We start from the raw sequence: 25,084 nt of genomic DNA, 5'->3' as shown, positions 1-25,084 counted from the left end.
CAGAGCCCAAGACTCCACCCTGCCAAAGACCCAGCTTCAATCAGGCTCTTCTGGAATTCTCCCTAGGGCAGAAACCTGAGGCCAGGTGGGGAGGAAGCCCTTCTCCTCAGATGACCGTTACCATGGACACAGCCACCAAAAGGGCTTAGCCGCTGGTGTGATGCCATTTCTCTGGGCAGCTGGCCTGGAAGCCTGTGGGTGTGGCTTAGCCACAGCTGGCCAGGGGCACTTCAGAGATCCAATTGGGAAGGAGAGGACATTAGGGTTTCTTAACGGGGCCCCTGGATGGCTGCTGGGGTAGATGAAGGTCTGTGAGATGTGGATGAGTCTGTCTAAAGTAAGGACTATGATGGTTTTTTGTTTGTTTGTTTGTTTGTTTTTGGAGGTGAAGTCACAAGTATTTTCGGGCTTGCTTTGAATTTGCTATGTAGCTGAGGTGTGACCTTGAACTTCTGATCTTCCTGCTACCACTTCCCGAATCTGGGATAGGTGTGTGCCAGGCACCACATGCAGTCCTTGCGATGCTAGGGTTTTACCTGCCTTTGCTGAATGCTCTACCAACTGGGCTATAGTCCCAGTCCCAGGACCATGACTTGGAAGACACCACCACCCTACCAGGTCTGGCCACAAAGGCAGGTGATGCAGGTGCCTGTGTCTGTGCCAGCAGGAAAGAGCCAGGCGTTTATTACGACAGGGCAGGGCACAGCTGTTTTCTGGAATCCAGAACAGGGGCCTCCTTGAGCACCTGGTGGACAGCTGCTTACAATGTAAACCTGTCATTGTCTTCTTAGGAGTGATAAGACAGTTCCCTGTTCTGAGGACAGAACCCAAACCTTCCTGGCTAAACTCAACACCTAGAGGAGGAACATCTTTCCTAGACCGTCTGCCTCTGGCTACCTGGGCCTCTCTTTGGCCCTAAGACATCCCAACTCCTGTCTGGGGCATGGCTCAGTGGCAGAACTTGCCTGACCAGAAAGAGAGAATGCTCCCGTCCTCCCCTACTCCCTGGCCTCTACACTAGCTATGACCAGCCTCTCTCCAGAGCCTGCTCAGGTTTCAGCTCTAACCCTACCTCCTCAGAGAGCTCACCCAACCCCCAGTTTAAATCAGGACTCCACAGATATTCCCATGACACTGCCCTGTCTGCCATTCACTGTCTAGCTTCATGACTCCCCTCCTCCTCTGCTCTGCGCCCGGGGACGGGGCGCCTGTGTGCCTTATTGCAGGATTCTCTGAGCCTGTCAGGGTCCCGCACAGAGTAGGTGCTCAGTACACAAGAGCATCTCTCCAGCCCGACACTTCTCATGCTTAACCACACAGCAGAGCCTTCCAAGCAATCATCTCAGACTAAGGAATGATCTATGGTTATTCACCAAGTAACCACGACTGTCAGCCTTCTCCGGAGCTCAAGGCTGCACTGAGCCCCTGCAAGTGTGGTCCCATCCCAGGCCACAGACAGAGGGCCGATCTGACTGCATAGGGACTGGGAGGCCAAGCCAGAGGCTGGTTTTAGGGCTTAGGTGTCCACTGTAGATTAACAGAACCTCGGACCCTCTCAAGTGCTGGGTTACAGATATACACCACTACACCCAGCTCCTGAACTGTTCTTTATCGATATGTTGGCATAGGCTCTGCTGTGTGGTTAAGAACAAGAAGTGTTGGGGCTGGAGAGATGGTGGTGCAGTGGTTAAGGACACCGACTGCTCTTCAAGAGGACCTGGGTTCAAGTCCTAGCAGCCACATGCAGATAACAACTGTCTGTAACTCCAAGATCTGACACCCTCACACAGACACACCTGCAGGCAAAACACCAATGCATATAAAATAAAAAAAAAAAAAAATAAGTGGGGGCTGGGATGTCCCTTCAGGAGTTCTGGGCAGGCGGCAGAATCACAATAAATAAAAAAATATCGCCCTCACTGAGGGTTCGCTCACGTGTGTGTGTGTGTGTGTGTGTGTGTGTGTGTGTGCACTCTCTCTCTTTCTCTCTCTCCTCTCCCAATAAAGCTCTATAAAGGTAATATATATATATACACACACAAAGGTAGATTGTTGACCATGTCCTGTGCAGCGGGCATTTTATTAAATTAAAAATAGATTATTTTGCTGCATGAGTATTTTGCCTGTGCCACGTGCATTGCAGTGCCCACAGAGATCAGAAGAGGGCGTCTATGCCGTGGAACTGGAGTTACTGCCGGTTGTCACCTTCAGTGTGGGCGCTGGGAATGGAACTGGGTCTTCTGAAGAGCAGCCATCTCTCCAGCCCTGTTTTATTGCTTTGTTGTTTATTTTTGCGCCGGGCATTTCCATACAGTACTTTACATAATCCTGAAGAGCAGAGATGCTCCTGTCTCGTACACGTGGGGACACTGGGACTCCGAGAGGCCGAAAAGAGCCAGGGAACTGGACTTGCACCCAGGAACTGTCAGGGGCTGATAGCGCCGCCGCAGCGACAGTGAAAGTGAGCGGACTTTCGCAGGACTCCTCCAGCCAGAACGCGGAAACCGGCTGGGCCCGCCCACTGTGGGCGTGGCCACCCGCGGGGCAGGAAGGAGGGGCTGGGAGGCCCCGCCCCTGGCTCCCCAGCAGCCGCGCGTGCCGGCAGCGCCACCTACCCGGATCCGCGGGAACTACGGGCACGGCTCCGTTGGACGAGCTAGGGTCTGTCCGGACTGGAGCCTCGTGGGGTGGGGGTGGGGTCGCACGAGCTCTGTACCGGGTCACAGCACACGCCCTCCACTTGGGGGTGCAGTTTTTAACACTCGCCAAGCGGCTCCAAGCTGCTGCAGTCGCGCTTGTAGATCCCGCGGTATGCTTAAACCTGGTAAGACCTCGGCGTGACAGATAGGGAAACTGAGGCCGGAGGAGTGGAGGAAGCTTTCTTTGGTCTGTCGTCGGTAACAGGCACACGTTAGAATGAGCTTGAGACTAGTCATTCTAAATGAATGACTCAACCAGCAAATAGATCGAGGGGCAAGCTCGGGGCTGTTGGGGCTGTTGGAGTTTCTTGGCAGTATGGGGTTCCTTGAGGGATACCTAAGGGGTTATTTGGTAGTCACGGGACATATAGTCAGGTGGAAGTCTCTTGTGGGGGGGCTTGTGTCCTCCTCTGGTAAGTGGGGCTTCTGACATCCCAGGTGGCCGTGAACTAATGTGTTCGAAGCACCTTGGCTGTGAACTAACGTGTTCAAAGCACCTTCGCTGGGCCTGGTATACAGTCTGTGCTCATTGTATGTGTCTTTCTCTCCCTGCCCCAGGCAGAACTCAGTGCCCCAAGGACAAGGATGAGCTAGCTGCCTGTCTCTGGGCTCAAAATATGCCAGCAGGTGCCTGGAGTGAAGGAGGCTGGCCCTGGGTGAGTCTCCCTCCCAAAAAGGAAGTGCCCCCAGACTTCCCTGTCGTACATCAGAGCTAGAGGGAAGACAGAATTCTTTTTGTTGGCAGTGCTGTGTTTCTAGAAGGCCCAGGTTCTGAAAGCAATTAGAGCATAGGAAGAACAGCAGGATGCTGAGTTTCAGTGATATTAAAACAGATCATGAAGTAGGAGGCAGTGAACAACTTGATTCAGGCTTCCATCCCTCAGTCATATCTGAGGCAGCCTTCCAAGCACCCCCTCCCCCCGCCAAAAAAACAAAAAAAAAACAAAAACAAAGGGTCAGCCTTTGGTCAGAGGGCTGGGCAGAAACCAAGGCAAATGGAGAATGCACCCTTCCCTCCTTTCTAGCCAAGAGATGGTCATTTTTCAGCTCCTATTAAGAACCATGATTCTCTCTTCCCCCTCCACTCTTGCTCAACAGTCTTGCTATGTAGCCCAGGCTAGCCTGGAATCACAATCCTCTCAGCCTCTGAGGTGCTGGAATTACAGGCACATGCCACCATGTCTGGCTCCTGGTGTTTCCAAAGGAGTTACATATGTGGTTTTTCTGTGATCTCTTAGCGTCTTTTATGTGGCCACCAGTTATATTTTTTAAATCAGAAGCCAGAAGACAGGTGCTTGTAGGGTTGGCTTTAGGGTCCCCGTTCTAGCCTGCTTTCTGTGGCTGTGGCCAAACCTCAGACCAAAAGCACCTTGGGGAATAAAGAATTTATTTGGCTCGCAGGTCAGTCCATCACAGAGTGAACTCAAGGCAGGAACCTGGAGATGGGAACTGAAGCAGAGACCACAGAGCACTAACGCTTACTCCTTCCTCCCTTATACGGCAGACCCTCCTGCCTGGGGATGGTAACCGAGTGGCTGGGCCCTCCTGCATCAATTAGCAGTCAAGAAAATACACCACGGGTCTATCAGAAAGAGGCAATTCCACAGTTGAGGGTCCCTCTCCCCAGGTGTGCCAAGTTAACAACTATGAGACTCCCCATTTGTAACCTCTGATACAGAATAAAAAAGTCAAGAGCCACAGAAGCACCCAGATATGATTTCAAAATATAGATTTATTTATTAAGGATTATTTAATTTCTGCATAAAAATCACCAATTGTTCCTCATTGGGTTTTTTTTTTTTTTTTTTCCCTTTAACACACATCAATTCTCTCAGGGTCTGTTTACCCCAATACTTTAAAAAATATAGCTCTTTTTAGCGCCAGAAGGACAGTTAAGGCAGCAAGGCAGTTTCTGGGGTCTCCACAGCTGGAGGGCTCCCATGACAGGCAGTTTCTTAGGTTGGAAAAGCCACCCCTGAAGACAGTAATTATGCAGAAGAATGTGAATACAGTCTCGTACGGTCACCTGTGTGTGTGCCTAGTCACTCGTTTGAAAAGGCTTGCTGGTACATTTCGGCTTAAAAAAAAAAAACAAAAACCTGTCTGACAAAAGACAGAGTGCAAGAAAGAGAGAGAACAGGGCTGGTGGATGTGCAGCTTGCTTTTTTAAACAGACACCACAGTAGGGGCCCTGCAGAACTTCCAACCAGACTCCATTGTCCTCCCAACATCTAAGACATCCTTGGGCCAGATGGACCAGGTTTCTTTGCTGGGTGAAGTGTATATGTCTTCCCCGAGCTGGGCAGAGGAGGAAAAGACAGAAAACCCTAGGAATTGATCGTTAGCAACGTTAATTGGTTTTGACCACACTGGAGGGGAGGTGTGCTCAACCTGGGCTGCTGGGGAAGCAGGAGTTAGGTGTTTATTGCTCCATTAGAATAGGCAAGAAACAAACACAAAAGCAAATGACCTCTAACAAGCTGAGGCTGCCCCTGCAGACCTGGGCTGGCCTGGCGGCTGAGCTGGGGACCCCAGCTTGATTCACAGTGATTCGGGGATGCTTGCTCCCACTTGGGACTGTGTGTCTGGGTGCCTACACCGTGTAGTCAAGCTCCGCGTTCATCTTGGTGTACATGTCATAGATGGCGTCGATGGTGGCCGTGTAGTTGACCAAGAAGAGGCGGACCTTCTCCAGGCACTCCTCCTCTGTCACGTTCTGCCCCTTGGAGAGCGCCTTCAGGAAGTCAGACTTGTAGGGCGCTGCGTACAATGCTGCCTTGAGAGGGAAGAGGGAAGGCAGGTGCGGCATTAGTGGGGCAAGACCAGGCTGGTATACCAGGCACCCGGGGCTGGCACACCGGGCACCCGGGGGCCTGCGTCCCTGACACTTGTGCTGGGCGGGTCTCTCTGCTTATGTTGGAAGGAAAAAGAACAGGAAAGTGCATGTTCCCTCCCCCTGTAAGGGACGCCAGCTTGGGGTACAGACAGACAGAAGACTGTATGTAGCTTGTGCCTCAAGTAAGTTCCTTAGCTGCATCCACTCAATTTGGTTGCTTCTGTTAAGATTAGGGAGGGGATAGCCAGGCAAGGTGGCACACACTTTTAGTCCCAGCACTTGAGAGGCAGAGGCCAGCCTGGTCTATAGAGTGAGATCCAGGTCAGCCAGGGCTACGTAGTGAGACCCTGTCTCATAAACACAAAACCACACAACAAAATGATTAGGGCGGTTGCGTGAGGCACTCCACATGGCACGGGGCACACAGATGCCCAGCGCAGCACCAGGCACATATCTTTCTGCCCTTGGCTAAATTTGGGGGCTGCTCCAATACTTCAAAAGGCAGAGAACCAGAAATTCACAGAACCTAAGAGCCTTAGAGGACAAAGACACAGCCAAATAAAACATCCAGACCCTGGTTTGTGGGGCGAGGAGGTCACACATGATGAAGACAGTAATTGCTTTGGGGCCCTGAACCTAAGCCACGTGCTGTGCTCTGTGCAGAGATCTGGAGGTGTGAGAGATGAGGCCATCAAGGCAGGCTCCCAGGTGCCCACTTTTGTTTCTGAGATGGGTTCTGACTATGTTGCCCAGGCTAGCCCAGAACTCCAGTGATCTACGATCGTCCTGGGAAGAGGTGCAGCTGCCAGCCAGGCCCAGGCTGAACCATGGGACTTTGAGGTCATCCTAGGGTGGAGTAGGAAACAGCGCCCACTACTGGTGTACTTTCGGGCAGCTGGGGTGGCACATGGGACACTGTCAGGGGAAGGAGGGGTAGTGTGACAATGATATCGTGAGGAGCGGGGTAGCCAGGAACATTTGGGAGGCCTTTTGCTATTCCTTAAGCCTCCCAGCCTGATGAACCTAGGGCCTCTCAGCTGCCCAGGCTGGCACGAGAACCCTTTCCAGGAGTTGTGATCAGTATCACCCCAACATAGGCCACAGTAAACTGAGGACCAGTCTTTACAGCAGCTATCTCCTTGCAGGCAGGGCCCTTCTTCCCCGCTGTGCCTGGGGTGAGAGCCCAGAGTGAGAGGGGAGTCAGTGAGGCCAGCCCACCATCACCCTGCGATTCTTGAGTCTGCAGACCTGTCTCTTCTCACAACCATGGAACCAACAGGCTGAGGGACCGCGGGGACACTAAGGAGCACCTGGGGGCACAAATAGGGTTGATGTGGTTGCACGAGGGCCTCAGTGCACCAGCTCCATCTCGCAGCACAGGTGAGCCCTTCCTGGGATAAGTGGGAAGGAACCCAAGTCTTCTTGTCCCCTGGGGGCTCACCTTGAAGATCTTCTGTACCAGCCAGCCATGGTACTTCTTTAGGGCCATCTCATAGGCCTTGTTGGCATTTACGCGGATGAGGTTGGGGTGGTTCTCATCCCGTTCCCCGTCACAGATGCTCTGCAGGAACACCTGGATGAAGCGCAGGCCCCTGTGGTGCAAGGGGACAGTCACTTAGGACCAGGACCCGTAACAGTGCATGTACAGGGGAGTACCTCCCCTAGGTGACTTCTGAGCAATGTGACGGCCCAGCTCTGGTGCAGGGCGCCTTTAAGCAGAGCCTACTCTGGGTCTTTGCGGCCTCTTGTGGTATAAAAGATGAAGCCAGAGTGACCCTCAGAGGGTTCAAAGGCCAGAGATAGTCAGGCACACTGCCTCCCAGGCTGTTCACCTCTACTGTACAGTGACCCCTGCCTAAGATGCTTCAGGGGGCACAGCAAGAAACCTGAATAGAAAGCCGTCGCTGTGGTGATAGATTGCGTGCCCTAATAAATTTTGCCTGAAGATCAGAGAAACAAAGGAACAAGCCACAACTTACCCCTAGGACTCCTCAGCCTGAAAAAGCCCCTAGTTCCTGTCTCCTCACGCCTTACATACCTTCTTCTGCCCAGCCATCACTTCTTGGGATTCAAGGCGTGTGTGCTTCCCAAGCAAAGGCATGAGATCTCAAGTGCTGGGATTAAAGGTATGTGACTCCCAAGTATTGGGATTAAAGGTGTGTGTCACCACCGCCTGGCCTCTATGTTTAATCTAGTGGCTTGTCCTGTCCTCTGCTCTTCAGGCAAATTTATTAGGGCACACAATAGATCACAAATCGATGCCAGCCCTGTAGTGCAGTTAAGACAACAGGAAAATTCCCAGAAGCTCCTATGCTGAAGGTTTAGGTGTTGCTGTGAGAGGTGGGGTCTAGCTGGAGGAAGTGAGTCCCTAGAAACTTCCTGTTCCCTGTCAGTCATGAGATGAGTAGCTTCTTCGGCACAGCGCTGTTGGGAGGATGTCTTGCCTCACACTGGACCTCGAATCAGTGAAGGTGTCCAAGGGCTGAGCCCTCGGAGACCGTGGGCTACAAGGAACCCTTGTCCAAACTGCCATGGCCACAAAAGTGTGATGCACATGGGGCCCCGTGTCCTACCCTTCCAACACATGGGGCCAAACTGGGCAGACGAGCCACTCCACAGCCAAGTGCCCTTTCAGCCGCTCACCAGCCTCCTGCCTTCTCTACCCCTTACACAACCCGACTGGATCCCCAACAAAAGCCTCTGCTCCCTTCCTGCAGGGCTTTGGGGGTGGCCCAGGTGAGGGCACTGAGAGCAGGGCTCCGTCCCGGCTTGTCCTGGCTGGAAGCTTCTTCATATGACAGGTGCCCGTCATACTTCATCTGTGTTAGGCTCCAGAGCCAGCACTGCTTTCCTGGTCACTCACAGGCCCACGGGTGACTTAGGTCTGAAGAGAGACATCACCTGCCTTGCTACTGCTGGGTAAATGGACTGGGGGATGTTCCTCAGGCCTGGCCTTCAAGGCCTGCTGACAAGGTCAGGCCTTGTACCTGGGGCAGCTCTTAGAGCAACCATACCCTGATGACCACCCGGCCTCACTTCCGGGAAGCCAACTTCCCCAGGTCTGGTTCACCAGAGAAGCATGTGTTGGGGGCTGGGAGATGGGCTTCAGGGGACAAGCTGTCCTCCTAGGCCCTGGCCCAGACCCCTGAGATGTCAACAGTGGGAAGCGCTGGAGAGCCGGGCAAGGGTCCCTGGCTTCTTAGCAGCTGCTGGAATCCCACAGCTAGAGAGTTCTGGAGCTACCAGACCATTGGCAAGATTCAAAGCAGGGACACACCTGTGCAAACTCAGGAGATCTCCTCCTGTATTTCTGTCGAGAGTCATAATACACAAATCCACCTGTGCACGCACGACTTGGCCCCCTCTGTGCAGTGCACCACCACTGCTCAGATGACCTGGAGTGTGGCCTGGCCTCCGGATGCCCCTGTGGCCTCCTGACTCACAGCATCTGAGACTTATCAGGTGCATAAAGAACAGAGAAGACTAAGACTGGAAAATGCACTTCCCCTGCCGTCTCTGAGGCTAGAACAGGAAGTGCCACCGTGAATCTATCAGCCTTCGGAAGTTTCTTGTAGCTATTAAATGGCAGTGTTAGCACCCCTTGCCCAACATGGCCCAGCCATGCCCCACCCGAGACCATCACCTTTTCAGCCACAGCAGTGCCAGCGTGGCCCCCACTTTGGGCCACTCTGCTCCATACATGCCCTTCTCCACTTCCAGGATGTTCTGCAGGGTCCTGAACTTGGCTGGGTCGGTGTCGTACACGGCTTTGATTTTCTGGAATAGAGCACAGGTGTTCTCCCATCACAGACTGCCCCACAGACAGCTGAGCACACTGAGCGGAGTGTCCCATTCTGTGGGTGCTGCCACCCGCCTGCTCGTGGGCACTGGTGCTACCCAGGAGCCTGGGTCCATGAAATGCTGCAAGTGCCTCACATGGTCATTTTGGCGACCCTGACACGGCACACAGAACCCAATCAACGGATTAGGACACTGAGGCTCAGGGGTAATGCACGTGTCAAAGGCCACAGGTTTGGGACAGGGAGTGGGCCCTAGCCTGACTGGCTCTGGAAGCCATGTCTTCCCACTGCTATTGACATTTGTCACGGACATCAGAGACCTGAAGTCCCACAGTGAAGAAGAACGGACCCAGGCAAAGGGTTCCAAGCTCTCCAGACAAAACAGCCCCTGAACTGGTGCCAGATGGGTCTGTCGAGACTCTAGCTGAGTCTGATCCCACCCATCACTTTCCCACTGTGTGACCTTAAGAGAACCATCAACCATTCTGAGCTTCAAGCTCCTCATCTCTGTGAAGACAGTGATAGAGGGACCGGGCTCGAAATCCTCTGGGTTAGAGAAGTGAGACCATGCAGCAGATCCCAAGCCCTCCGTGTGCCTCTCTGCAGAAACACCCAGCCTGCAAGAGTCAAGCTGACCATGGACTTGATTTGTTTGTTCTTTTCTTGGTGGTGGGAGGCCTGACTAGATAGCCCAGGCTAGCATGGATCCTCAGGCCTCAGCCTACATGCTTGGATTTCAGGATTACCTGCATGATGATGCTTAACTGGAGGGTGTGTGTGTGTGTGTGTGTGTGTGTGTGTGTGTGCGTGTGTGCGTGCGCGTGCGCGCACGCGCGCCAACGGAAGCCAAAGGACACTAGATCTCTGGAAACGGAGTTACAGGCACTTGAGAGTTGCCCAGTGTGGGTGCTGGAACCAAACTCCAGGCCTCTGAAAGAGCAGCAAGCACCCTTGACCACTGAGCCATCCTGCTAGCCCTCCCCCTTTATTTATTTATTTGTTTGTTTGTTTATTTATGTATGTATTTATTTATGGAAGCACCCTTGACCACTGAGCCATCCTGCTAGCCCCCTTTATTTATTTATTTATTTATTTGTTTGTTTATTTGTTTGTTTATTTTAAGGAGAGCCCTTGACCATTGAGCCATCCTGCTAGCCCTCCCCATTTATTTATTTATTTATTTATTTGCTTGCTTGTTTATTTATTTATTTATTTTAAGACATGGCCTCTCACTGGCTGGCCCATGACCATCAGGGACCCACCTCTCTCTACTCTTCCAGTTCTGGGGTTATTCTTGTGCCGCCCGGTAATGCTTTTCTGTGGGTTTGGGGGTCCTAACTCAGGCTTGCATGTTTATAAAACTGAACCATTTCCCCATCTCTGAAGTCCTTATTTGGTGGAGGGGATGGCAGTGTGTCAGGCCAATCCCGGACTGTGTGCTTGCAAGAGGGCACTGAGAACCTTGGCCCCCGCAGTGGGAGGGGCTGGGACTCCCCGGATCTTTGTCCTCTTCCCTGACCTCAGGCTGGGCACAGGGCTGGGGCGGGTTCAGACGCCTGATGGTGAACTTACCGTGATGTTCCCACTTATGTCTGCCTTGATGGGCGTGAACACCGGGGACCCAAGGCAATCTGGGAACGGAATGAGAAGAGAGATTTAGATTCCCAACCAAGACGGTATTCAGAACCACCACAGGCCAGGGAAGAGCATCACCTGTGTGTTTAGGGCTCAGGAAGGATCATTTATAAGTTTTCAGAAGGCCCCAAAGCCAAGTGAACTCAGGGAGTGCTGGGCTCTGGATGAGAGTAGATAGTCACCCCAGAACTGGGCAGGGCAGATGAGGCTGCTGGAGTTGCTGTCCCCAGCACGGCACAATCCACGAGAACTCTCTGCAGTGTCCGGTCTGCACTGTCCAGCGGCTAACCATGTGACCTTGGACTTGACTTGTGCCCCACTCACCCTGGCAGGGTAGGCTCGGGCACTGCCCTTCATCTGAGCTTCAAGTTTCCCATCTTGTGAACAGGACAGGTGAGTGACAGACACACGTTCTGCCCTCCCTGGAGCTACTACTACGGTGTTTCCATGTGGAGGTGGGAACCTTTCTTGGCAGGTCCCAAGAGAATGGGGCGCAGTACAAGCAGTGACACCTTGGAGCCGCCTGGCCACGTGTGCTTGGAAGGAATGCCAGGCTCCACAGTGAATTACGCTCCTGCCCTGCCCCCTTCACTCTGCCCCTCTCACACGGCCAGAACACCATAGCAGCCAAAGTTGCTCAGAGAAAAGGGGTGCAGGCCTTCGGGGTCACATTCCAGTACTGACCTCACTCTCCGAGCCTGAACAAAGCTGTCATGCTCCCCTGTCACTCACCCTCTCCTTGCTGAGGAGTCAAGGTCACAGGGCACCTACCGTAGTCAGCAGGAAGTAGGTGCTAAACCCACAGAAGAGAGAGAGATACCGCTGCCCTGGAGGCAGACAAGGGCTTAAGGGCTTCCCGAATGACAGCCGCAGAATTTCTACAGGTCAGTTCCAGTGAAGGCGACCAGCATGTGGGCTGGTCTTCTAGAATACACATTCCCTGCCCATATGAAGAGGTGTGAGCTGGAAACACCTGAGAGACACACCCCAGACACAGTGGGATGAGGAACCAGATGGGTGGTAATGAGATGGCCCAACATTCCTCCCTGGGGCAAGCCTCCCAGACTGCACATCTGTTTCCCCCCATTGTCAGCTGGGGTGCTGTGCATTTAGGAGGGTCGGCACAGGGGTCAGAAATTAGGATTTGAGATGCACCAACCATGCCTGTGGCATGCACCTGTAATCCCCACACTCAGGAGGCAGAGGCAGGGACCCCAAGAGTTTGAGGCTAGCTTGGGCTACAAAGCAGAGTCTCTGGAAAGAAACCAAGAACAGTGCTGCATCTGGGCTGGGGTTGCAGCTCAGCGCAGTGGAGGCTAGCCTCTGTCTAGCACGTGTGAGGTCCTGGGTGTGACCCTCATCACCAAAAAAATTGAATTAAGGGCCAGAGGGATGGCTCAGTGGTGACCTCAGTGCCAAGCCTGGTAACCAGAGTTCAATCCCTGGGACCCACATGGTAGTAGTAGAGAACAGGTTTCCTCAAGTTGTCCTCTGACCCCAACTCAGGTGCCATGGCTCACACGGGCCTGCTCATACAAATAAATGCAAAACATCAGTTTCAAAGAAAACTGCTTCATACCTACTTAGCAGTGTGTGACTTCCTAGCTCTGGGGTCAGGTTTCACAGCCTAGCAAATCTCTCTGAACCTCTACAGAGTGCAAACCCCACCGTACACCCCACGGTTCGCTTTTTTTTCTTTTGGAGAGATTGTGTTGTGTAGCCTATGGTCCTCCTGCCTCAGCCTCCAAACGCTGGGGTGACGGGTGTGTCCCACCACACCGGCCCACAGAAGTCCCTCACGGAGCCTGAGTCGCTGCTGCCCCTGGTGCCTGCGGGCTGTGAGCCCTACTCCTCAGAGTCCCAGCAGGCTCCTGGTAGTACCTCGCCCATCTCTGTGATGCCTTCCCTGGTAGGCCCCTCTCCCACACTTCTGCGCATGTGCATGTGAGGGCCAGAGGCCAACAGTGGCGTCTTTGCTAATCACTCTCCTTGCCTCTCACTGAACCCAGCGCTCACTTACTGGACGGACACCAAGCTCCAGAGATTCTCCTGTCTTCACCCCTCCCCACCCCGATACAGACAGTCCAGGTGTAGTTTTGGCCCCTTGGCTACCAGAGGCATCCAAATTCAGCCTCACTTGACCAATCCCCCACTTCCCCTTTGTCTACACTCTAGCATAGTTTGGATGACCCCGCCCCCAAGTATAAGTTTTAAGCACCCACCCACCCACCCACCCAAGATGGCAGAGGATCTGTGAAGGAACTCGGGCTTCAGTTTTTCTTCCTGTAAAGTGAGACTAGGACTCCCACGCGGGGCAGGGCTGCTATGAGGGAGATACGGGTTGAGAACATAGCAGGTGTTGAGTGATCATCAACCACAGCCTTCAAAGGGAGATGCCGGGAAGCTGGGCTGGATAGCAGAGTGGGGGCAGCCATAGCTAACGCAGGACACAGACGTGGTGGGGTGCTGAGCACCCGCCCTGGTGGCAGGCAGGAGAAAGGCTTATTGTTTGCTCCATGAGGGTCACAGCAGCTGTCATTGTGTGTGTGGCTGATGGCTGCTGCCCAGGCCAGGGCGCCCATTCTGCTGCGGGGGAAGGGTGCAGTGGATGGAGGCAGATGCCCAGGCAGGGATCGAAGGCTCTATGAGGGACTTTAAGAAAGAGAGTGGGCCTGGCCTGGCCTGGCCTGTCACCCCAGCATGCTGGAGACTGAGGGAGGAGGGTCATGAGTTCTAGGCCAGCTTGGGCTACATAGTGAGACCCTACCCCAGAAAGTAAAAGATGAGAGTGTGGGGTCAGGTGACCCCGGGTGGATGGGCAGGAAAGGCCTGGGGCGGTGTGCCCCATGAGGTAGGCCAAACAGGCCAGCGGCACCTGGAAGCTGACTCTCTGAGGTCAGAGGGGAAGCTGCCTGTCACTTTGGAGCCAGCTGGCTCTGGGTGTGAATTGTGACTCTGAAATGGCTTTGATAAGTGATTTAAGAACTCTGAGTGCGTATGGACCCTTTACTTCCTGCGGCCCAGAGAGAACTCCAAGGGGGGCTGGGGTCTGCTTCTCATGGCTTACTGGGGGGAGGGGGGCGGTGCGTAGAGAAGCCAAATGACTCACCCAGGTGGGTAACAGGGCCAAAGTGACCCACGTTAGCTTTCTAGAACTTCTCTGTTGGTGTGAACTCAGTGCTGGGGCAGGGACCCCAGAGCATGGTTTGCATCCCCAGGCTCACCGTATCCTTTCTAATAGTTAAACCCATGCTGGCCCCACCCAGTTACCTGTTCCCACAGCCTAACTGCTCCCCCAGGACGGGCACAGCCTGCCCACAAACCACCTTCCTTGTCTGACGAGTTTTGCAGTTCCCTCAACTCGTTTTTACCTTCTTGAACTGCCGCTGCCTGGAGGGAGAGGGTACTTGCAGGGTTTTCCAGTTCGTCCTGTGACCCACAGGAGGAAGGGAGCTGCCTTTAAAAACAGGAAGGCCCACAGTGCCACCACCTCCTGTTGACACACAACAGGCCCCAACAGGCAGGCTGCGTGGGAAAGCTTGGGGTTTAGAACACCAGTGCAATGCCTCTCATGCCTAATAAAGGCTTCTTTTCCTCAACCCAGAAGGCATAAAAAAAGGTCAATAAATCTGCTTAGGAAACCCAAGGGCTTCTTATAAGAGGCCTGCAACAAAGTGGGGCAGGAAGCAGAGAAAGTAAATAAAGGCTGTTTACTATCTCAAATATATAAAGAGTATTTACAGAACAATAAGAAGAAAGTTCTTTAGAATGAAGAATTCACAGATGAAAGAAAAAGATGCTTCATCTCAGTGAGAAAGAAGAATATACAACTAAGTGGAGATCTCTCCATCAACCGAGTAATTTTATGGCTATATCAGCTTAACCATTCTAGATAGCACTTATCAAAATGTGGCACAGGGGCTGAGAGATGGCCAGAGGACCCGAGTTCAGTTCCCAGCACCCCTACCAAGTGGCTCACACCCTCCTGTAACTCCAGTATCAGGGGAGCTGACGTCCTCTGTGGCTACTGTAAAGATTCTGTATATTTGCTGCTGGGGTCTCATCTGGCACCTTATTACGTCATCAGCAGGCGACTGCGTCCCAGCCTAAAAGCTGGACATGCCCCGCCACTTGCTCTCCTGGTCTCTGCCTCTCTCTCTCTGTTTCCTCTCTGCCTGGCTTCTCCATCCTATCCCCTCTTCTCTCTAATAAAGCCCATTCTGACTCTGGTAACCGCGGCTCGTGACTCTTCCCGCCGCTGACCAAACCAGAGCAGTATACCCTTTCAGGTGCCGCTTTCCATACCGCACATTCAGATACACATGAATTAAAATAAACCCACAAATGGAACACTATGCCTCCATAGAGCCAGCCATTTGTATCTTTCTAAATAGAGTCGCCACACAAAAAAAAAATCGAAGGGGTGGCCTGGTGATGGACGCCACAGGCTCCCTCAAACCTTCACGAGGGGCACTGCGTTGAATGTCTTCCATCTTTTTAAAAACCCTTCTGGGTCGTGGATGGCTAACTTTTCCTCTTTGCCTTCAGAGTCCAGTTGTGCCTTCCGGGACAACTGTGCCTGGACGGGGGCCACCTAGGGGCTCCTGCCTAGGTCTCCACCACAGCACAGATGGCTGACATTGCCCAGAAAGCAGAAGTGTCCACCAGTCAACTTGTCACTACATGCCACCCAGAAACACTTGTTTCCTCCTTCAACACAGGTGAACACAGGTCATTGTACTCAGCCCAGCCGGGGTGTGGCCGGGCATCACAGACAACGCTTGCCAAGCATGCGCACAGCCCTGGGTTCCAGCATTGCAACGTGGTGGTGCATGCCCACAGCCTTGGCCCTTGGCAGGCTTGAGGCAGGAAACATCAGTTCAGAGCCTGCCTGGATGACGTCGTAAGGCTGAGTGCCCCCTACTCTCCCTCTCCAGAAAAGACACGTCTGGAAATTTCCATCCTAGGTGTTCCAAAGGTCTTTACTGTCTTCTTCTGTATTTGTGTGTATGTTCATGTGGGTGCACAGGCGTTCGGAAGTCAGAGGTCAACCTTGGGTGCCATCTTCCATCTTTTTTGAGACAGTAAGCATCTCTCACTGGCCTGTGGCTTGTTAAGTGAGCTCACTGGCCAGCCAGTGAGGTCCAGGAAGCCACCTATCCCTATTTCCCTGGCGCTGGGATTACAAGCATGAGCCACCACACCTGGCATTTTACATGGGTTCTGGGAATTAAACTCAGGTCTTCCTCCCAAGCCCTATTTGTCCATTCTCTGTCTCTGTCTCTCTCTAATAAGATTTCAGGTTTGCAGGCTAGCCTTGAACTTACTTTGTAGCTAGAATTACAGGCATGCAGCTTTATCTATCACAACAAAGGGTGTTCCTGTTGTCCTAATTTGGAGCAACAAAGAGATTAGCCATGTCCTGACACCCCCGCCCCCACTTCCTCTCAGAAATCATTTTCATTTAAGAACAAAATGTCATTCTAGTTATCGGGGGGGCCAAGGCAGAAAGGTGGAGGGCTGAAGCCCAGCCAGAACCATATGGCCAGACTCTGTCACAGGTAAATGAGCAATCACATGAAGAACCAGGATGAGACACACCTAACTCAATCCCTGAGCGCTTATTTCCAAGGAGTGGTCACTATGTGGCAACTGACGCCAAGTGTGTGGGGAGTTTCTGCTGGGAATGCCCTTTTTCATAGCCAGGTGACAAAATTTGTTAGACACTCCCAGCAGATTAATGTTACAGGTCCTGAGTTACAAGATCAGAGTGGGTGGCTCAAATTACAGCTGATGGAGATGAATCTTTTATTAATTGGGGAGGGGTGTCCAGGCTCAGGTCATGGGCCGATTCTCAAGGAAAGAACACGGAGGATGCCCACATTCTAAGGCAGGCTCTGCTCTACATTATCTGCCTACAAAGGGGAAAAAAGCCAGTCCGGACCAGCCTTTAAGAAGCCACCCTGCATCTGCACACTGTCTGTCCACAGTGGCCCTCTTTAATAACAGCCAGCTTTGAGGCCAGGTGTAGTGACACACACCTTCACTCTCTCTGCACTCAAGAGGCAGACCTAGAGGCAGGAGGATCTTTGTGAGGTTGAGGTTAGTCCTGGTGGTCTACATAGTGAGTTCCAAACCAGCCAGGGCTATATAGTGAGATCCAGTCCCCTGCAAAAGCCAGCCTTGAGTTGCAGGTACAGTTGCGAAAATCTGACTTGCTGTGTGACCTGGGGGAAATTAGCTAATGTCTCTGAGCTACACTTGCTTCGCTAGTAAAATAAGAGTACTGATGACTCCCATCTCACTGCCGGGCTTCTAGGCTTCGGGAAGGGCTCAGCACAGTTCCTGCAGGGCACCTCAATAAAAAGTATTTACTTACTTACTTACTTACTTATTTACTATGCTTATTACATATTACAGCATTATCTTTCTCAACAGGCAGGGCTTTCCAGAAAGGAAATCCAGAAAACAATGATCTTGGTTGTTGGGAAAGCCGGAGCCTGGATCTATGGTGGAGCGCATGCCTAGCACACACAACACAGGAAGGAGAAGAGAAGGAGGAAGAGACGCTGACGGACTGAAGAGGAAAAGCCAACAGGAATCACCCAGGCATGACTTTCAGAGCGTCAGGAGGCGGGCTGCGGTGGGAGTAAAGGGGTGTCCTTGGAGCAACAGCGTGTAGACTGCTAGGGGGCCAGGGGAAGCTGACTGTCCCAGGGCAGGCAGGAGTCTGCTGGTCCCTGAAAAGAGCTTAGAAAGCTTAGCTACATTGTAACAATAAAGGGAAAGCCGACTGAGTCTAAGAATGTAACAGAAGCAGGGAGACCCACAAAGCCATTTTAAAAACAGAAACAATGAAACCTAAGACCAGAGCCACAGTCTCCGACGCTGTCACGTGTCACATCCAGCTTCCCCTCCCCAGCCACACAGCAGCCCAGGAAGCTGTTGCCCAGAAGAGGACTTCCCACAGAACACAGCTGTCCCTGAAGATGCAGGGCTGACTGCCCCGCCCCAGGGCTGCATCCGCCTCGAGGTCCTCTTTAAGAAACACCCGATTCCCTCGTTTCTTACTTCCTGCCACTCCCACGCTTGCCCCTGAGAGCCGGCTTAAAGGAGGTCAGGCTGGCTGTGATGGGGGCATTCTCAAGGTCCTGGGCCAGGAAAGCTTCCATCTGGACACTGTCTAGCCACCTGTGCTCTGCCGGTGGTCAGGTCACAGGAGGGCCTGACTTCCGCCCCTGAGAGATTCCCAGCACTGTGTGCGCCTCATCCCTCTGCAGAGCAGGTGAGGAGGTGCCAATGTCCACAAGTTCAGACACACGCTTGGCTATTTCCTTTTCTCTTCGGCTCTCACACTAACAGAGGCCTGGGCCTCAGAACCAGATGTCCTGAACAGAGAAAGGCCGACGAGCCATCTCAGGAGGCCAGGGTGAGCAAGCGGATGACACCAGGGCCCCGGACCTACTCCACATGGCTCTCGGCTGCACTGGAGTGATTCTCAGACTGGAGCAGCCAACAGTTGGCCCTGGGCCCTGGCAGTCAGTCACCAAGGCTCAGGAACGCCTTCTCTGTGGCAGAGCCGCGTTTCCCAAGGGCTGTACTGCATGCACTTGGCAGCCTCTCTCACCCACACGAAGGTGGGATGACTCCAGCATCAAGCACCATAGTCACCTTGTGAGGTCACTCCCTGGGGGCCTCATATGGCAAGTGCATGGACATGGACTGTATGCTTCTATCCAGATGCCAACAGAATTCAAACCCAATGGGGCTCAGCTGGACGAGAACGTCGTCCACGCTTCTTCCCACTCACTTATCCCAGGGGTTCAGGGCACGGGTACGGGAGGAAACTAGTTGGATTCAAAGTCATTGCTCCCCTCTGCACCTCAAAGGTAGCCATCCTATGTACTGGCAACAATCCTTACTGAGCCAGGAGCACCAGCACTGGGCAGGTGCCTCCCTCTGGTGCCACACCACTACAGGACTTTCAAGCCGAACAAACCAGGACAGGAAGTGTCTCTTCAGCCCTGTGTGCCCTCAGGGTACTGTTTCATCTTCCAAGTGCCCCCTACACCAGCACAGTCCATGTCCCCTGTCCCACCACGAGGACGGTCACCAGCTTGCTGGACTGGAGGGGGAGCACAGTCCCACCGCATGTATCTTAAATAGTCAACATGCAAACACCCCTCAACAGACATGTAAAACACAGTGGGGCTGTGGCCAGGGGTCCTCAGTCCCCCAAAGGGCTTGGTGCACCAGGGGAGTGTCCTAGAGATCAGGGTGCATGAGGCACTTCCCATGTGCTTGGTCTGTGCATCCCAATTAGAGGAAACACTGTCCTGCTTGGGGTTCCCCCAAGCCTAATGGTCCCTGCAACCCTGTTGTTCTAATTTGTAGAGCAAGAAGCAGGAGCCACAGGCCGAGTGGCAGGAGGGTGGTTGACAGAGGTCCCCTAGAAGGAAGGACACATGGGCATCGACTCTGCAACTCCCAGGCCACTTGCCATATGGCAAAGTCACTATTATGCCAGCCAAGCACTGGACTTCTGCAGGGGCCCAGCAGGCTGTTTCCACGGGGGCTCCTCTCCTCTACTGGACAGGAAGCCAGGAGCACTGTGTGAACAGTCCAGAGGTCTGAATTCTGGTCTCGGTAGATGGGTGACTCACTGGCTGTGTGACCTTGGCAAGTTTTATAACTTCTCTGGCCTGTTTCTTGGGCTGCAGGAAGCAGAGGATTCTGAGATTCTAAAGTAACACTGCCACCCACCTCAGTGGAGCAAGCACTAAGCAGAGGAAAAAGAGAGCCACTTTTTAGACTCAGGAACATTTATTGAGTGCCAGGCACCTGCAGATCCCAAGGACACTGATGTAATTATGCTAAAAGTCACAAATGAAGGAAGTGTATCCCAGCACTGAAACCTCAAGAAGTGAGGGGCAGAAATCATGGCCCCAGGTTCCTGCATCCGGGGCTTTTCCTTAGACAATGACAGCAAAGAGTCACCACAGGAGTCGCCTCGTGGACCAACTTTAATTGACCAAGAGAAACATGCTGAGGCTGTATCTATGCTCAGAGGGGAAAACAGAAATTGGTTCATCAGTAATGCCTGTCACGTGTGCAGGAAGGGCAGAGGTTATGGCTTCTGATTCGATCATGTCTTTTACTATGGAAAGAAAAGTCAAGCATTTTTTTGGGCAAGAACCTAGAAGAATGGGAATGGAAAAAACAAACAGGCAAACGTCTCCCCCCAAACCCCTTTCATGCAGCCAAGTGTGGTGTAGATTGGTAACGCCAGCACTCTGGAGGCTGAGGCAGGGGTGTCACAAATTCAAGGCCAGACTGGGCTTCAAAGGGGCTCAAAATACTAAAAACTAAGTGAAGAAAAAAAGGATGCATTCAGCAAATGTTGCAGCTCACAGAGTCCAGGGCACTGAGGTTATTCAGAATCACAGAACACAATAGGTTCTAGGAGCCACAAAGAGGAGGAAGGACTCTCTGGGTAGGGTTATAGCTAGGCCAATTCCTTAAGGACCTGTGGACTCCAGCCAGACAAAAGGAAGGAGGTGTGTGGGTGTGTGAGTGGAGTGGTATGCAGAGTAGAGGAGAAAGGCTGGCACAGGGAACGCTCTGGGGACAGTGGCACAATGCCATCTGTGGGCCTGGGAGTCATTCAGGGAGCTGGCCGCAGAGATTTCAGGAGAGGGCAACAGGGAACCACGGAGGGGCATGGGGCCTCCTAGACTCTAGAGTAGCCGCATAACTGACCTAAAGGATAAGAGAGCAGGAGTCACAGGTCAGCCTTGTAACCGATCAGTCGGGAAGATCCAATTACTGGGTCAGAGGGGAGAAAGAAAGATGGGTGAAGGACCAGCCTCTAAGTGGATGTGGTAAGACCTGCATGAGCAGAAGAATTCAGGCTAGAGACACAGAGGTGGGGTGAGTCCCCACGGGGATGCTGTAAACCAGGGGAGCAGGCTGCCATGTGGCCCACACCCATAGGAGAGAGAGAACCAGTGTTGACCCAGCCCAGCCGATGATCCCAGGCCACACCCTGAGGAGTTAAGGTGGTTGTTCCAACAGGTCCGAAGCCTTCCTGCCCTTGGATCCAGAAAGTTCTTCTAAAGTTGAGAAACACCCAAAGAACTATGCAGAGAAATAGACCTGGCGATGTTGGCAGCAGAACTGTCCACCACAGCGACAAGTAAGAAGCCATGCGGGTGTCCAGAATGAGGGGATTGCTAAATCGTGGCCACTTTCAAGTAGGAGAAGCCTAAGCCACTATGGATATGTGACATATCCATAGTGACATAGGAAGACAGCTTCACTGTGTAGTTAGAAGGAAAATGAGGTTGAACATATCTCTCTCTCTCTCTCTCTCTCTCTCTCTAAGATATAGGAAGAAGAATCTAGAAAGAAAACATTCTGAAGTGACGGCAGAGGTTGTTCTCCAAAAATCCTACTTCAAAAGCCCATGAGATGCCAAGAGTGTAGCCCACACCTGTGATGCCGGCCATCTGGAAGCTGAGGCAGGAGAACCGCCTTTGAGAGCAGCCTGGGCTGCACCAGGGAGTCCCAGGACAGAGTGAAATCTTAGTATAGAAAACCAAACCAACAAACAATAGGCTCCTGAAACTGAGTATGGTGGACGTGCCTAGAACCCCAGCAGCTTGGAAACAGTGGCCAGCCCATGCCACATAGTTCATTCAAGGCCAGCCTGAGCTACAAGACCCTGGTTTCAAAACCAATGTCTGTGAAAGGAATTAAATGAACCAATTAATTCATATTAGATCCTTAGTACCCAGTAAATGTTCAATTAATGGCAGTCATCGTTGGGTTTTGCTGATTTGAAACCCTGTTCTCAAAATGCCTGAGAGGCTCCTTGTGGCCATCACTCCAGACCAGCGGTAGTCCAGGGCCACACACACTGTGCCCGGTTCAGCCAGGCGATTGGGGACACTCCAAAGATGTAGACCAAGACCCCACCTTACAGCTGACAGTGGGTCTCCTAGGCCAGTGTGGGAGAACCCTCCTGAAACCTGAGTCCACAGGAGAAAGCTCCACCCAGAAAGACCACTTTCAAAATGTTTTCTTTTATGCAGGTGCCAAGAATGACCCTCTTTGGTGAACAATAAACGGCTCTGGGGTGACCCATGCCAGTTAACCCTTCCTAGGCCAACTCCACTGAAGCGCTGGTCTAAATGGTGCTTCTGTCTACAGCTGTGACATCCACAGCCCAGGATGGCAGCAAAGACAAGGGTCCTTTGAGACCAGGAGCAGGGAGGAAGGGACACTCCTTTGCCCTGGCTCCAGCTGCCTCCTCCCATCTCCTCCCAAACCAGCCAGCCGCTCATACCCACAAGGGGTGCCCCAAGTGCAGAGCTGACATGCCACCCCAGTGAAGACAGGGAAGCCATGCCATCACCACCATAGAGCCACTGACAGGGCTGCAGCACGCTGAGTACTGTGGGACTGTGTGTTAAGGGTGTCTAGAAGCACCTGCATAGCGCCCTGTAGAATTCAGCATCACCCCTTCAACTCCAAAGAACAAAACCACCTCCACACACCAACAGATACCCACTAAGGAACAAAGCTGCCCTCACTTGGGAACCACCGGCTCCAGTAGATTCTGAACCCAGGACAGGCTGGCTCTAACTAGCAACTACTCATAGAACCAAGGAAGAAACGAACACGTAAAACTCAGTGTTGTCTGGGTTGATGAGATGGCTCAGCAGGTAAAGGAGCTTGCTGTGAAGCTAGATGACCCAAGTTCAATTCTCAGGACCCATATGGTGGAAGGTAAGAACTGACTTCTGAAAAGTGTCCTCCAGGCCCTGGCAGGCAAACCCGTAAATACATAAATATATTTTAAAAAAGAAAAACATAATGTGGTCATATAAATCAAAGCTAAAGACAGCAGCTCCCTGCCTGGAGATGCCACCTTATCTCTTGCTGAGATACTGATGACAAGCAGGTCCCATGCACTCAACAGGTTTGACAGCGTGCCTGCTGGCTCATGCTCAGAACACCTGGGGCACAGCAGTGGCTGAAGGAGCCCAAGAGCCCCCTTAGGCTCTTAGGTCACCGCTCCAGGTTAGAGCCTCTCACAGACAACTACATTCAGGGTTAGGGTTAACGCCGCCCGGTTAGACATCTATGGAAAGGGCCCAAAATTAGATTCAAGACGGTCATATAAGGGCTTCCTCTCCACAGCAAACATCTGCTCTTCACGAGCCCTCATTTATCCCCCATAACCAGCCTAGACCAGCACCTCCACTTCACAGATGGGAACTCTGAGGCTCAAGAGGAAAACTGGTGTCCACATCTACTTGGCCACATGGCCACACTGCCCCTGTGGGAACTGCTGCTCCCACCGAGTCCCAAGCATCTCGGTGAGCCAAGCAAGCGAGCTACGAGCGAGCTACGTGGCTGTCAGACCTCCTCAGGCTAAGGAGCCCCAAGGCTCTGCAAAAGTGTGGGTCTCAACTGGACTCTGCCCCAGGGGCTGGTGTCGTCCCGCAAAGTCACCAAATGAGCTAGCAGGGTAGGGCACTGGGAGCGTCCCCACGAAGAAGAAAGCAAGGATCAGGTTGCACCCATTGTGGACTGCAAGGCAAAGGGCAGGGCAGGCGGCATCGGTTTTCCTTCCACTTTCCAAGGCCTGGGCTGGAGGAGGGGAGGAAGAGGGTCTGAAACTGGCCGGGGGTGGGTGGGGACAGTTGGGGTGTGTGTGACTCAGGCTAACACTCCTAAGAGCTTCTTCAACTTGACATAAGGAGGAAGGACTCCCTCCTCTCCAAGCCAGAGGGAGGGAGGGCATCGAGCTAAGCACCCTGCGGCTGACATCTCCCCCACGACCCACCCACTCCCCTTCTCCTGACCCCTTTCCTAGTCCGAGGAAAATCTTTCCATGACTTCCTCTGAAAAGCGCCCTTGAGTTCTGCAGCTCCATCTTCAAGCCCTTGGAGGTGGCGGTGGTCTTTGATCTGGGGAAGGGAGGGCTGATTCCTTTTCAGGGTGGGAGAGAAGTGAGAACCATTCTGAAAGGGACGGAAAAACGAAGCCGAAGAGGAAGGCGGTCGGGGGAGCCGGAGGGGGGTTGGTGCAGCGTGCCCGTGGTGCAATAGAGAGGAATGTCCCGGGGGCGGCGAGGGGTGAGAGGGAGCGCTGGTGGAGAAGGGCTGGGGTGCATCAGAAGGGAGTGAAGGGGCCGAGAGATCTGGGCAGGTGGGAAGGGCTGCCGGGGACTCACCGAAGAAGGGCGGCAGGTGGGCCACCGCCTCCAGGAAGGGCCCGGTCTCGATCTGCCGGTCCGCGGGCAGCGGCTTGAGCAGGTGCTCGGCCAGCAGCGCCATTTCGGGGTCGAGGCCCTTAGTGATGCCCCAGCCCGCGCCGAGGGCGTCCGCGCCCGGGCTGTCGCCGCCCGCCGCCTCCCGGGACGCCAGCGTCGCCACTTCCGCCCGCGCCTCTCAGCGAGCGCCGAGCGCCGCCCGCAGGCCGGAGCCATGGAGCGCTCGGCCCCGCCCCTCCGGGGCCTCTACCAATAGGCGTCCACGGTCGCGCCCCCTTGACCAATGGGAGCCCGTCTCCCCCGCCGCCGCACGGCCATTGGTCTGGGGGCGGGGCTTAGCGGAAGCGCGGGCGGCGGGCACTAGGTGAGCCGCGCCCAGGTAAGGCTCTGCACCGCCAGCCTGTCACTGGTCATCTCGGGCCCCCAACCTGGGGTCCTGGCCCGTGTCGCTCGGATCCCGACCCACTTACAGTCCAACCCCCCCTGGCGGGGCCTTGTTTCCCAATCTGGGGTCCTCCAAAGGTCCCAGGTTCACGCTTCCCGCAGCCGCAGCACCTGGGTTCACCGCAGCCGCAATCCAACCTCGCTGCTGCGCCCTAAAACCCAGAGCTCTGTGCACCCCACATCCCGCACCGAGGAGAGCCTGGTCCTTCGCCCACATTGATTATTCAAAGGTGCTGCTCTGCGCGGCTGCTGCTCACAGTGCTGGGCACCGAGGATGCAGTGACCATGTAGCTAAGTTCCCTGTCCTGGAGCCAGAGTCTAGTCGGAACTCCGTGCAGCAGTACAACACGCAAATGAATAGTTCCAGAGCTGGCTTGTGGGTGAAAAC

General features: G+C 53.5%; 1 protein-coding gene across 1 annotated transcript; it reads right to left on the bottom strand.

Moving 5' to 3' along the window:
- Positions 1 to 4,411: 4,411 nt before the first annotated feature.
- LOC118572121 (glycolipid transfer protein) lies at positions 4,412 to 24,430 on the bottom strand. Its single transcript, XM_036171499.1, has 5 exons — positions 24,214 to 24,430; positions 10,908 to 10,966; positions 9,179 to 9,312; positions 6,977 to 7,127; positions 4,412 to 5,475 (listed from the first exon to the last, which is right to left on the bottom strand). The coding sequence occupies exons 1-5, from the start codon at positions 24,314 to 24,316 to the stop codon at positions 5,293 to 5,295; spliced, it is 630 nt and encodes a 209-aa protein (XP_036027392.1). The 5' UTR covers positions 24,317 to 24,430; the 3' UTR covers positions 4,412 to 5,292.
- Between the last annotated feature and the right edge of the window lie 654 nt (positions 24,431 to 25,084).

The sequence above is a fragment of the Onychomys torridus genome, chromosome 22 (assembly GCF_903995425.1).
Source record: "Onychomys torridus chromosome 22, mOncTor1.1, whole genome shotgun sequence".
In the NCBI taxonomy this organism is placed as follows: Eukaryota; Metazoa; Chordata; class Mammalia; order Rodentia; family Cricetidae; genus Onychomys; species Onychomys torridus.
The sequence above is the reverse complement of the archived record's forward strand: the minus strand, read 5'-3'. Positions and strand labels throughout refer to the sequence as shown.